The sequence below is a fragment of the Aristolochia californica genome, unplaced genomic scaffold (assembly GCF_029961685.1).
Source record: "Aristolochia californica isolate CCGP_79_NKW_82.1479 unplaced genomic scaffold, dmAriCali1.0.hap1 SCAF_10, whole genome shotgun sequence".
Taxonomy (NCBI): Eukaryota; Viridiplantae; Streptophyta; class Magnoliopsida; order Piperales; family Aristolochiaceae; genus Aristolochia; species Aristolochia californica.
In genome coordinates this window covers 34006112-34019678 of record NW_027181771.1, presented here as the reverse complement: position 1 = coordinate 34019678, position 13567 = coordinate 34006112, and the positions used below count along the sequence as shown (strand labels likewise).

Sequence of the window (13567 nt, the reverse complement as noted above, 5' to 3'; positions counted from 1 at the left end):
ATTCACGCTGCTTGATTCTGTAATCCGTGGGCACACGTTTCTAAAAATGAGGAGCCGTAGTGAAGAAGAAAGTAAAGGTTGGTGAAGATGCATTAATAAATGGTTGGATGAAACTGACTGTGTTAAAAAAGAGTCGCTTCTGGGTCAAGACGCGTGGGGTTCACAGAGCGATGGACGACGGGGACCCTTTTTAAGGTTGTCTAGAACGATTGTCTCTGGCCATTTGCCATTGGATTAAGCTGGTGAATGATGTGATGTTATCATCGTTTCCAGCTCAGTGATGGAAGCATGAACGAGCCCTGGATAAACAGCAACGAGTTTGCCATCCAGAAAGTCCGTTCATCTCAATCTTAGCACAAAGGTCTGCAAAATCGACCCTGCTTGCAGTGATGTTGAAGGAATAAGTGGCATGTTTTGCTTGAGCAAACGGGAGACAAGTCGAGGCTACTCAAAAGTGAAATTATTATAAGAAAAGGATAGAGGGAGAGCTTGATTCGACTGCCATTTTCATCTTCGAGACGAAACTTATGATTTCCACGAGACTTGTGGAAATGGATTCAGCGTATACGTTAAGGCACAGCGGCTTTCTTTGCTGCCATTATCATCTTTCGAGTCATTTGCATGGGAAAGATCTTATCTTCAGTAACTCAACAATCGCAACGTGGTTTCTATCCTACTTATCATCTACTCCTCTTATTGTTCTCCTTAACCAGTTAAAAGAAAGCTTAGGGAGGCAGGGGTGCACACAGGGAAGGTCTGAATCAGATTTACCAAAATCTGAACCCGACCTTGAACTCCAACTCTAAAAAAACTTAAAAAAACCCCCAAACCTTAAACTTAACTCCGACTCAATCCCGTGTCCACCACATCCCTGTAAATCAAACTTAAACTTGACTTATCTCTTCCCTGTTCCTGAAAACCCAACCTATCCTCACCTCGTTTTATATCTCCATGGGACAGGTTTAGGAAATCTAAATTCGACACATCCCCCATTTCCGCCCTTTTACTCTCTATAATTAAAGATAAAAGAGGGCATGGGAGGGGCCTCCTCTCCCTCCTACAGATTTTGTAATTCAGGAGGAAAGGGACTGCACGGGCTGATCTTGCTTCTGACTTCCATGGCCGTACTGAGAGGAGACAAATCCTCGGGCTCAAAGTTCGGACGAGGATTCAAGAAGCAGTTTGCGTTTCTGCTCCACAGAGCCGCATCATCTTGTCGTCTCTGTAACTGTACTTTAAAATACTGCATTGAGCTGGCTACCCTATGTCTCTTTCAGATGTTAATCTTTCTCGTACCCTTTTATTTAAAAAGGGAATTTTAGGCCAAAAAATTTTCCGAACTCAGTAATCTGGTATTTTATATTTTTATGCAAGTTAAATCTAAACTTCGTAAACGTAGAGACAATCAATCTGGGTATTCTGGATTTGATGAATTAACACGGGTTATAGATAGCCGGTTTAGGGAGGGAGTCTCAGATTATAAAAGAGGGAGTGTTTCCGGTTAGAGAAGGAAGCAGGTCTGGAATCCTTTCTTCTTTAAACACATCTGGGAATTGGAAATTGTTTAAATCAATCTTCGTGACACCCTGTAGCCGACTGCTTCATTAATTACCGCATCGTAATGAGGTGCATTGAAATCATGCCATTGGCAGGTGGGCGGTGAACAGCATTCATTTGTTTTCTTTCTATCGCTCCTATATACAGCTCCCCTGTCACCCTTTCCGCAGTCGACAGTGTCAGTGACCGACCTTCCCTTCTCGCTTAGGCATGCAGCTCTCCGACTTGGGCATTCTCGTCTTGAGTCTCGTCTTCGCCGCCCTCTGGTGGCGCTACTGGTCCACTACCGGCGGCGGGAAGAAGAACCTTCCGCCGGGGCCGCCGGGGTGGCCCATCTTCGGCAACCTCATCCAGGTCATCCTCCAACGTCGCCCCTTCATGTACGTGGTGAGAGACTTACGACCCAAGTATGGACCGATTTTCACCATGCAGATGGGGCAGCGCACTTTGATAGTCATCACCAGTTCGGAGCTCATCCACGAAGCCCTCGTCCAGAAGGGCCCCATCTTCGCCAGCCGCCCGCCGGACTCCCCCATCCGTCTCTTGTTCAGCGTCGGCAAGTGCACCATCAACTCCGCCGAGTATGGTCCCCTCTGGAGAACTCTGCGGAGAAACTTCGTCACCGAGCTTATAAATCCGGTGAGGATCAGGCAGTGCAGCTGGATACGAGAATGGGCGATGGCCAACCACTTGAACAGGCTACGTGAAGAGTGCCAGGAGCATGGATCAGTCGAGGTGATGAGCAACTGCAGGCTCACTATTTGCAGTATTCTTGTGTGCCTTTGCTTCGGCGCCAAGATCTCCGAAGAGAGAATTAAGGAGATTGAGGCAATCCTCAAGGACGTGATGATGATGACGACTCCAAAGCTACCGGACTTCATGCCGGTGCTCTTGCCTCTCTTCCGGCGGCAGCTACGCGAGGCGAAGGAGCTGAGGAAGAGGCAGATGTCCTGCCTCGTCCCCCTCGTGAGAAGCAGAAGGGCGTTCGTGGAGAGTGGGGGAGTGAGCGACGGGAGCGACGGGATGGTGAGCCCGATCGGAGCCGCATACATCGACTCCCTGTTCGAGCTGAAACCCGCGGGACGGGGCCTCCTGGGCGAGGAGGAGCTCGTTACCTTATGCTCGGAAGTGATGAACGCCGGGACCGACACCAGCGCCACCGCTGCCGAGTGGGTTCTGTTGCACTTGGTCCTCAACCAAAACATGCAAGAGAAGTTTTACCAAGAGATCGTCAGCCACGTCGGGAAGGACGGGAAGATAACAGAAAAAGATGTGGAAGGGATGACTTATCTCCACGCACTGGTGAAGGAGACTTTCCGGCGCCACCCTCCGAGTCACTTCGTGCTCTCGCACGCAGCCACCAAGGACACGGAGCTGGGAGGCTACAACATCCCCGCCGACACCAACGTAGAGTTCTACACAGCGTGGGTGACGGAGGACCCCAACGTGTGGCCAGACCCAGCCGAGTTCCGCCCGGAGAGATTCTTGGAAGGCGAAGGGAAAGAGGTCGATGTGACGGGCACGAAGGCCGTGAGGATGATGCCCTTTGGAGCCGGACGGCGTATTTGCCCGGCATGGTCTCTGGGCATGCTGCACATATACATGCTACTCGCCCGAATGGTTCAGGCATTCAAATGGCTTCCCGTCCCGGGAGCTCCGCCGGATCCCACTGAGACCTTTGCCTTCACCGTCGTGATGAAGAATTCTCTCAGAGCAGTCACCGTTCCCAGGTGACCGGAGAGATATAATACGGCCTCTTGCACACCCTGCTCCACCTCCTCTTTCTCAGCCCTTCCTGGAACATTTCTTAGTTTCGGTTGCTTCCTCCATTTTTAGAAGTTTTGATTCCTTAACTCTCCATGTCTCTCTCAGAATACAAGGGACTGTTTCTCTTTTGAGAGAGATTACACACTTAGAAAAATTGCTTGTTGCCTGTGATAAGATAAACCATTCATTATGGTAGACATTTGAATTACTATCAAGATTATGAATTGGGTCTGTTCTATAGAGATTAGATTTGGACATCAAGACATAGTCTCCATCATGTAGATCACGGAACTGCTAGTCTCCATCATCAAGCACATTGAACTGCTATAAATAATTTTTTTTATTTCTGAACTCTGACAACGGATTTATGAGTCTTTAAAGCGAAGCTGAATGGCCATAAGTGATACCTGCGCTGCCGTGCAAATTGTGTACTGGACATTCAATACAGGTTACTAGTAGTTGTTGGGTTGGTTGGATCCACGCCAGGAAATTTAACTTCTGTAAGACGCGTCTGGGGAAGGCTGTGTGACTCAGTTTTTTGGTTCAAATGGTCTCCACCATGGTTGGTCCCTTTTTTTCCCTTTTATTTGGTTAATGCAAGTGCAAATGAAGTCATTCTTATTAAGAAAAATTTACCATTCGTACAATATTCAGCTCTGAAGAACTTTACAATAAAAAGGCTCTCTGCTGAAAGATCTGTTCTCCTAAGGAGGTTAAAACTCCTATTCATTATATGAGTATTACATCTACTAGTTTACACAGCAAGCAATTCTAAGTGATAATTTCTTTAATCGGTTAATATTAATAAAATCATGGGTACTCAGGAAATGCCTCCACTCCCAAGACGTTTTCACTTTTTTTTTTTTTCTTCTCTGGACTCCTTTCTGAACTTTCATGAAAGCTTTCCTAACCAGATGATGGGCTTGGCTCTCCTTCTGAGGCTTGACTAGTTATCCTCTTACCATCTGATTTGCTCCTGCCCATGCTCTTCACTTCAGATTCTTTCCTATCAACAAACTCAATTATTTTTTTCAGGCTGGTTGATCTTGAGCGGTTGCTGCTCTGGATGGCACCATCTTGCTCAATGTCGTGAGGACTGTACTTGCTGAATTGACAAATAACTCTTGCAAAAAACACTATGAGTGCTATAAAACATGCAGTCCCACATATGAGGAAGAGGCCCCAGAAACTCTCGAGTTTCAGCCGGTTAGTGTCAACTTGATCCACTTGGGCAGAAGAACAACCATCCTGAGATAACCATTTATCGTGGATTCTTTGAAGTTCACCGTTTTCAGAGAGCGTGAGGATGGCAGTTGACATGTCCACTGCAAGAGGAGAGTCCCTCTGGAAGGCCTGCAAATAAAAGTTACATACTAATGGTAAGTGGTCAGAAATGTTTCAAACCCAGATGGAACAAAACGCAAGTGAAACACTGTTTCCTATACGTGTTTTATCAATATGGTAATAGGGAATGCCCTTGACTTGCGTGCAGAACAACTGGAGAGGAGTAAACGCCACTGATAGATTTAGCCATTCAAGAATGTGATCCTCATGGTGCAAAGAAGCAAGTCTTTGAATAGAAGTCCCATCATTAGTTTGTTTTGAAATGAAAAATTAGAAATAACACGACCAAGAGCAGTTAAATGGTTACTAAAGAGGGAAAAGGCTATGAAAAATTATAATGAACACTTTACTCATCTTCATCCAACAAAGTACACACTACAAGTAGACAAATACTCCTACCATTTAAAAGGTTGTGTTTAAACAGATAAACATATCAAGAATCTAGCAAAATCGAGTGGTGGAGAAGCAAAAACTGACAATGTCAATAGCAGTACAAGATTATGGTTTGAGCATAGGAAATAAATAATCTTTAGACCAAAGAGTTGCATGCGCTTTTCAGACACTAAATCAGACGAATACTTACAAATCCCCATCCACTTTTTGTGAACTCCTGACCAACGATCTTGAACTTGCATTTGCTAGCAGTCAAAAAGAGTTCAACATACGGAAGTTCATCCACAATAGCAGCCACTCCACCCCTTTTGGGCCCAAGTTGAAGGACCTCAGCGTACTCTTCAGGGTGCTCTATGAATTTAATCCTGGACTCAGCAATGTTCAGCTCATGAATGAGATAGTTCTTAGCAAATGACCCAGTTTGAATCCCAATTGGTTCATTACTTGAGATTAAACTATCAATGCCTTCGATACGAGAAGAAAGCTGCTGGACAGTGAGAATTGATGTCAAACTGGCTGTGTAGCTTGAGTTGATGATCAATACCACAAAAAGCCAGATGATCAGAACCAATCGTCCAAGGGTGCTTGTGGTGTTTTCTCCTATTTACAGATCAACTAGATAGATTAGAAGTCAAATTTTGAGGAACAAACTTGTATTACATAAAGTAAAAAATTATTGACCTGCCAGGGTAAGGGAAAAAAAGGAAATAACACATAATGCAGCTAGTATGAGCATACTTACTGTGTGCGAAAAACATGGTTGAGAAACTGAACCTGCACAATAGTTTCAAGAAGATCCAGTTACAATGGCTTAAATGTGATCATTGCAGATAATTGAATAAAAAATATGTTTAGAAATTTTCAAGTTTTAACCAAAGCAGATAAAAAATAAGCATATACAATTGGAAAGTACTAGGTTCTCAAATAAATTACTATCAGTTTCTTTGAAATTTGAGCACTGAGTTATAAAGAAGAGTTATATAGTGCATGGTTTCTTAGATTTCTTAGACAAGACTCAGACTCATTTAGTGAACATAGGCAGATGTTTTGAAACAGCATTTAACCCGAAGCACCCTCCAATTCATATAACTGCCCAAATTCCGACTGTGAGCTACTTGTCATGATCATATATTACTAGAAGAAGAAAATAGTTATAACGTTTTCATACTTAACCACTTTTCCTGACATAGGTTTGATGCCACAGAGCCTGATATGACAACTGAAAGAACTTCCAAGGTTACCAACTGATGATTAGCTTAAAGAAAAGAAATTAAACAAATATACAATAAGCTACCTCTTATTAAATAATATGCTAAAACTACATGACATGACTACTGTGGCCTTGAATTCCTCACGTGGAATTGCCCATGGTTCACTACCTATTTCACTGCAAGTTTATAAGCATGCAACAGTAGATATCTTTAGAGTTACTTAGTAGTTTAATATCATTGGCCTATGATGGCTCCAAGAGAAAAGATTCAATGGTTGGGAGTTTAACTACCAAAGGATATGAGGAGAAAGCAGACTAGCCATATTTTTCACATCAACAACCAGTAAACTCGCTAGTAAACAGAACCGAGTTTAAGTTCAACAATTTCAAATATGGCTTCAGAAAAGTTACTGCTTCTAGATGGAAGAGAATCTCTTGGCTAGTTCAAGCCAATGGTAACGAATTTGTCCAATGTGAACAGATTTGCGGCTGCCAGGCCTGATCAGATCAATATAAAAAAATGTCATTTTAGATGTTCCCAGGACAGGACCTCGGATAGGGAAGTATGATGAGGGACCATAGGGAGTTATTAGCCATGATGTTCCATGATGTTCCAGTGTACTAATGGGCAGGCTGATGGAAGTGAATTAAAAGTCCCAGCACTCTTTATCGATCAGCAAGCTTCTCAAAGCAGTACACTACTGCCAATACAAGCTCTGAAAAAACGAGTGTACAGGGATCAAGTTCAGATTCCATCCTGTTCTTGAAATATCTGAGAAAATAGAGCTTAATCCAGATGGACATGCAGCTTTATCAAGCGTAAAAACATTTGTCTTAGTCCCAAAACAAAGCAACAGGTTGACATGGAGGAATATATGCTCCAAAATTTAGTTGTCATAATGGGATTTTCGACGTTGTATTAAATCTTTTGGTCCATTTATGAGAACATATTTCGTGAAGAAAACCTTGTACTCTCTTGTCTCCTTCTTTTGTCTGTAAATGTCAATCATTACCAATAGAAAACATAGATCGGGTTTCCCTGTTTAGAAGACACTGATACAAATATAGTCATATATTCAGGAAGTTCGCACAGTCAAACACTCTGAGATTTATCTATGCTTTTCCACATATAAATTCCATTACCTTCCAGATTCCATCCAGATTCATGGTAGTTGAAAGAAATCACACAAGTCAACTTCCTAAGTCCTATTTCTTTTTATATTAAAGCAGCCAAAAACAAGCCAGAATGAATTTGAGATACAATTTACAAGCAACTACAAAATACAACAAAAGGTTTAGTAGAATTCAAAAATTTTGTGGTCCTCTAAAAGATTTACTTTATAAAATATCAATGACAACTAAAATTGTGCCAAAAAAGTATCTAATTACATTTACACGATTTTATAGAGAAAAGTCATTCTTTGCATCTGTGAATTTGCACGAATGTTCAGTTCAAATCCAATTGAAGCTCTTCTTCGAAAGCTTCATTTAGGTATCTTGGCTGTAGGTATTTAGATATTACTAGTGATCCTTCCAATAAATGTGATATATGAGTAATATAAATAAAACTTCTCATTAGAAACAATGGAAAAGGAATCAATATGAAGAGACAAAAGGCACAGTTATGCCAACTACTTCCTCAGCATAAAGACATACTTAATGGTTAGGATCTCATTTGTTCCTAATCAAGAAATGCTCAAGCATATACTAACCAGAATACAGTGACAAGCTGTTGCCTTGGGGGTCCACGAAATTCCTTGTTTACTCTGTGCTCAAGAATCCAGACAACTGCTCCAACAAAGAGAAAGAAAGAACCCGTGACCAACCACATCTCTACTGTGAATGGCTTTAGAAAAGCCCAAGCACTTGAGTTTATCTGTTTCACAGGAGCAACTACAACAAGGCCTGATTCAATGTAAGGCTGTGTGAAATCCACTATTCTTGTTCTGTTAGTAACAATGGTTATGTCACCAACAACAGCATCATATTTCTGAAGTAGAAAACAAATTATCAGAATACTTAAAAAGATAAAAATCGCAATAAACAAAGAAGCTGCCAATAGAGAAGATCCACTCACATTGTCTGCAACCATTTTTACAAGTTCATTATACTCAGGATTATAAATGCCATTTCCAAATAAGATAAATTGATGTGGAACAGCGTAAGGCAGCAACTTCACTGCGGCATCAAACACATCAATACAAAATCCCTTTGCTGCCTCTGGTCCTGGTGCTTTAGCAACAAAACCCTTATAACTGACTCGGTTAGGCACTCCAATTCTCAAAGGCTTCCCATTATTAGGGAACACCCAACCTCGTGGTTTTGTTGCAGTATCACCTGGCCAAATCACACTATTAAGCTTTGAATTACTGCTTGAATTCCTGTCTGATTTTTTATATAATATCTCTGGAGCAGTGACTGAGAGACCTGAGTAATTAGACCAAAAGCCAACCCTTCGGGATCCAGTTCCAACAATGTTAATTACATCATATGCCGGATTAATCAAGTTCTTTTCTGAATTAAACCGAACTTCTCCTGTCAGGCCAGTAAAGTTTGTTACCAACAACTTCCCAAGTAAAGTTTGGCCTCCCACAAAATCACGAAGTGCAGCTAAGTGAAGGATACTGCCATTTGTGTCATGTAACCGTGGATCATCTGAAAAAGAGATTATTCCACCTTCATTTAAGAAATTATTGATGGCAAGAGCAACTAACCAGACAGAATCATAAGCATAGAGTCCATAGGCATTAAAGCCTGAGTTGACATTCTTCTTTCTTGCTAAATCACTCCACCTAGAAATAAGTTGTTGTTTTTTATCTGTATCAGGAGTGTGATGTCGAAAAGAAACGACTCCCTGAACAGAATTCATAGTTTCAGCTGGTGCAGGGTCAATTGAATCTAAGAGCGAGGTGAGCCAATCAGTAGCAATCCAAGCATACTCTTTTCCCATCATCCCAAGAGACTTTGCAGCAGAAAAAACATTAAGACCGGAGTCTGGATTTACATGAACAACATACACCCGAGGTTCCATCAGATTGACTGCCACCAATAAATCATTTATTGTACTCATAGTTGCAGACACTGGCAATGCAAGTTTATATGATATCTTTGCTCGTTTCTTGGCAAGGGCATCACTCAAGACAGAAATCCCACTTCTGCCATAATCATCATCAACGAAAATGGCAATTACCTCTTTCCACCCATTATAGTCAACAAAATCAGCAACTGCTTGCATCTGAAAATAGTCGCTTTGGATTGCCCGGACAAAAAAGGGGTATTGCAAGGCAGAAAGAGTAGGATCAGTTGCTGCAAATGACACAAGTGGGATCCGAAGTTCATTGACAACATGAGAGATCACATGAGCTATACCAGATGACTGGGGTCCAATTACAGCAACCACTTCTTTCTCTATCAGCTGCAAAGCTACACAAGGAGGGCCTTTGTCAAAATTCTGCGAATGAAATAAAGAGACTTCAGCAAAGATTGACAGAGAAAACCATTTCCAGGTTAACGGGGTTTGAATTTTCAAGAATCCAACCACATTTAACATTTTGGCAGCTGGAACTGAATAACTGCATCAGAATGAACCTAAAGCTCTGTAAACAAGACTATGTTTGCAGAATGAACAAAAATGCTTAGAGCAGTTGAATAGCATTTATAGACAATTCACTGTAGCACAGACTTGAGCCAAGACAACTGCACCTATTATAGGTTAATATCCGAAATTAAACCATTTTAATTGAAGCCAGACTAATGCTTCTGCCAACAAAAGAAAGCCAAGATGTCTCATTATCTAAACCACATTTTTTTTTCTTGCCTTTGGGGCTTACAATCTTATTACTTCTGCCATATACTTGGACAGACAGAGTGGAAGATAAAGTTAAAAAATTAAAAAAAACATAAATCATCACTACTTCTCATACCTTCAACCGTTCCTACAAAACCGCTGCAGTTTGTGTCTCCTAGAACAACATCAAATCTTGTCCCATTAAGCACACTAGAATCTGCATTGACATCCTCCACTGCAAGTTGAATTGCTATTTTTGCTGCTCTACCAATCACCGATTCCAAAGTGAACAGAACTCCTACAGTAACCACGCCTGGTCTGGACTGATGACTAGTATTTTGATGCTGACTCGAAACTCCCAGTGGAAGAAAGCAACACAACACCAATACCAAACTCAGCCTCATTTAGTAAAGGTGGCACACACCTACTGCATCACAGTTCCAATACCAACTTTGAACCCTGAGAAGGCGTAGATATCGACAGCAATTTCCCGATACCAAGTTGAGCAACTCCTCTCAATAAGCAGAAGAACAGCAAGATCCGAATGCATAAAAACTAACACCTCAGTTCAAAAACCAAGAACAGCTAGTCAGGGAATTTCCAAAAGGCCAGAACTCTAGCAGGGGACTTATGTATAAGAAATGATATCAAATAGAAACTCCATAAACACCTCCAAAGCAGAAAGCCTCACATGAAAAACAATAAGTAAAGCAGGAAAATAAAGCCATATCAATCACCTTCTGCTTTTCAGTGCTATCAGAGGGGACAATCAGTCGTATGTTTGAACCTGAACCACAAATAAATGTTGAAGAAAAAGCAAAATTGCAGAATGTCCATCTAGTCAAGTAAAAAAAAAATGCACTCTAGTTAATTAAAATGAGATAAATGCAATCATGTTCATACTAAATAAATACATGAACGTATCTCGTACAGCAAGAGAAAAAACCCTTTTGACGCAAAGATGACACCTCACACCTTTTATATTTTCAGATATCCAAGAGAGATATATCAACAAATACTTATATTATTATATTAAGGATCAACGATTGAAGAAACAGCTATTAGGAAATAAGTAAAGAACTCACCTTAAGGAAAGGGAAAGCAGTAAATAACAGTGTCAATACAGAAGATTATTATGTCCAAGGAAGAGAGAGAAAGAAGAATATTGGTTATATGTTAATATATTCGGCTTAATGACAAACATGAAAACAAGCAGCAACCAGCAAAGAGAGAACACAGCGACAATCGGTTCCTGGGTTTAAAAATTCGTTAACTGAGTAAAATACAACGAAAAACTGGTAGACACAGTAATTGAACAGCTCAGATGCCAATCATGTCAAAACTCCATGATCACTAAAAGATTAGGAAGACACAGGATCAAGATTCTCAGTACCACCTAATACCAACGTGAGGCCGCAGGACGAAAAACCCAGAGGCGACGATGCAATAGTGAACGAAAGGAACCGCGCGAGGTGCTTAAAAGAACTTCCACTCACACATCTATCGACACAAACAGAATAAAAAAAACCATTTTGAAGGCTGAAAAACCAAGGAACTAGAAACGAACAGCATTAGATAACACATAAAAGTGGTGCGTAGTATCTTAGTTACTCAAGCACACACTACTTCAGCAAAATATAGACTCGGAAAAGGAAAAACCCCAATTACCCCCGAATCAAAAGACGAAGAATCTGCTAACCTCTCGCGAAATAAGCAAAGAATCGGACGTACTTACCTTTTTCCCATTTCGAGACAGACGACCGCAGACCTTCTCCCTTACTCTTTAGCTTTCCTTGAAGCGTCAATAAGATAACTGTGGGTGTAACAGTAGCAGAAGAGCAAAAGATTCTAGTTCCTTCTGTAGACCATCAGCGCTCCACCATACACAACGGATCCAGAAAGCTGTACGAGATAGCTAGTTAAATGAGAGCAGGAAAGAATGGGAGACGGAATTTGCTGAGCGAACGTTGCGTCGACCTTGTGCGGCACGTGGTTAAAAAGATACGGTTGAGCTTTTGTTTGGTTTATCTTTCAGTTCAGTCTGGTTAACAGAGAATCGATTCTTCATAAAAAAAGAAAAAAAAAGCTGCAATACGCTGTTCAGTTTGGCTTTGATGGCTTCAGCGAGAAGGAAATTGAGGAATGCCAATTTTTGTGAAGAAATAAAATTCCAGAAATATTAACGGACCGTGAAGGAGACTCCAGTCGCCGGTCATCACGCACCAGTCTGGTCGTTCTCCTCTGCATTCTTAACGTTTTCTAGCCCGCCATGGGATCGCATTCAATACGCGCGGAGACTTTTCGAGTTACCTCCCTAGTTTGGTGCTTTTTTATAAATCCATCCTCAGATCATTAGATTTTGTCGTATTCTCCCCCCGAGACTAAGCGTCAACGCTTTGTATAGTATATTTTAATTACGGTTTAAATAAAATATAATTTATATAATCATCCTCTTTCGACCAAAATTTGCAGAATTTTATTACCTTTCTCTAATTTATAAGCTTTGAGTCTATTATTTAAAAACACCAATTATAAAATATTTAAATTTTCTTTTAGAGTCATCCTTTGCTGCTTTCAAAGAGGGTGTTATTAGAAATATACATGAAGTTCGGGGAGGCTGCCTTTAAATATAACCTTTATGGGGACACTATTGAAATATTATACGCGAAGACAAGCAACGAATGTGGAGGGGGACAAAGATGTCGTTTGTTACGGTTTAATGGGACGCAACACATGTGAATGGAATCGAGACGCGAGGGCAAAAGCAAACAGACGACTGACCACTTTGGTGTGTCAACTCTTTTTCTTCTTTCTTGTGGATGTGAAAGGGTATAGGAGGGGGTTCCCCCTCTTCCTTTCTTATTACCCTTCTCCAAACAAAAAAGGAGAGGAGGGAGGGGGAGGGTTGCCCTTTCTCGTTTTTTGCACAAAGAGGGATTTCCATATTGGCAAGGGGGTGATCTAGGTAGCTATTTTGGCAAGGAGGGGTGGCAATACAGGCCGAGCTAATCTCGAACTTGTATATGTTCGAGTTTGGTTTGATCTGAATGTTTTGAACTTGAGTTTAACATCAAGCTTAAAATTGGAATCTAACACAAATCCAAATATTTTAACCGAATTTGAGTTCGAGTTCAAAGATTTTGCAATGGAGTATGCTAATTTATATTAACCAGATTTTATAGACCTAAAAGAAAAGGCAAATACCTCCAATAGTATTTATTCCATTGACAAACAACAATATTAGATGTTGAAGGACCCAAAAGGGTTAAATGATTGATCCGCTTTGAGGTTTGAGGTAAATGAGAGTAATTATCAATCAACTAAAGAGGAAACTGATAAGAGCAATTAGAGTAAATGGTATTTTTCGTAAAAAAATTCTAAGCTAACGAGTCAACTTACATGCTAACAAGTCAAATTTGGAAAATCTCGAGTTTGGCTTATTGTATTTAAAAAGTCTTATTATAAGTTTGAGCTGAGCTCGAACGATTTGTGAGCCGGTTTGGCTAGGT

General features: G+C 41.0%; 2 protein-coding genes across 7 annotated transcripts; one reads left to right on the top strand and one right to left on the bottom strand.

The window, feature by feature from the left end:
• The first annotated feature begins 1749 nt into the window (after positions 1–1749).
• On the top strand, positions 1750–3643 carry LOC137942571 (cytochrome P450 77A3-like). The gene has a single exon (XM_068788271.1). The coding sequence runs from the start codon at positions 1768–1770 to the stop codon at positions 3289–3291; it is 1524 nt and encodes a 507-aa protein (XP_068644372.1). The 5' UTR covers positions 1750–1767; the 3' UTR covers positions 3292–3643.
• A 274-nt stretch (positions 3644–3917) lies between these two features.
• LOC137937751 (glutamate receptor 3.5-like) lies at positions 3918–12283 on the bottom strand. Of its 6 annotated transcripts, XM_068782934.1 has the most exons (9): positions 12036–12283; positions 11794–11960; positions 10796–10845; positions 10195–10613; positions 8349–9694; positions 7984–8261; positions 5804–5835; positions 5252–5661; positions 3918–4677 (listed from the first exon to the last, which is right to left on the bottom strand). In XM_068782934.1, exons 4-9 carry the CDS (start codon positions 10460–10462, stop codon positions 4231–4233), a joined length of 2781 nt encoding a protein of 926 aa, XP_068639035.1. In that variant the 5' UTR covers positions 10463–10613; positions 10796–10845; positions 11794–11960; positions 12036–12283; the 3' UTR covers positions 3918–4230. The 6 variants fall into 6 exon arrangements, with proteins under 6 accessions (XP_068639035.1, XP_068639011.1, XP_068639017.1 ...); XM_068782910.1 differs by having other exon boundaries at positions 10796–10895; positions 11794–12283; XM_068782916.1 differs by having other exon boundaries at positions 10195–10620; positions 11794–12283.
• Positions 12284–13567: the final 1284 nt, after the last annotated feature.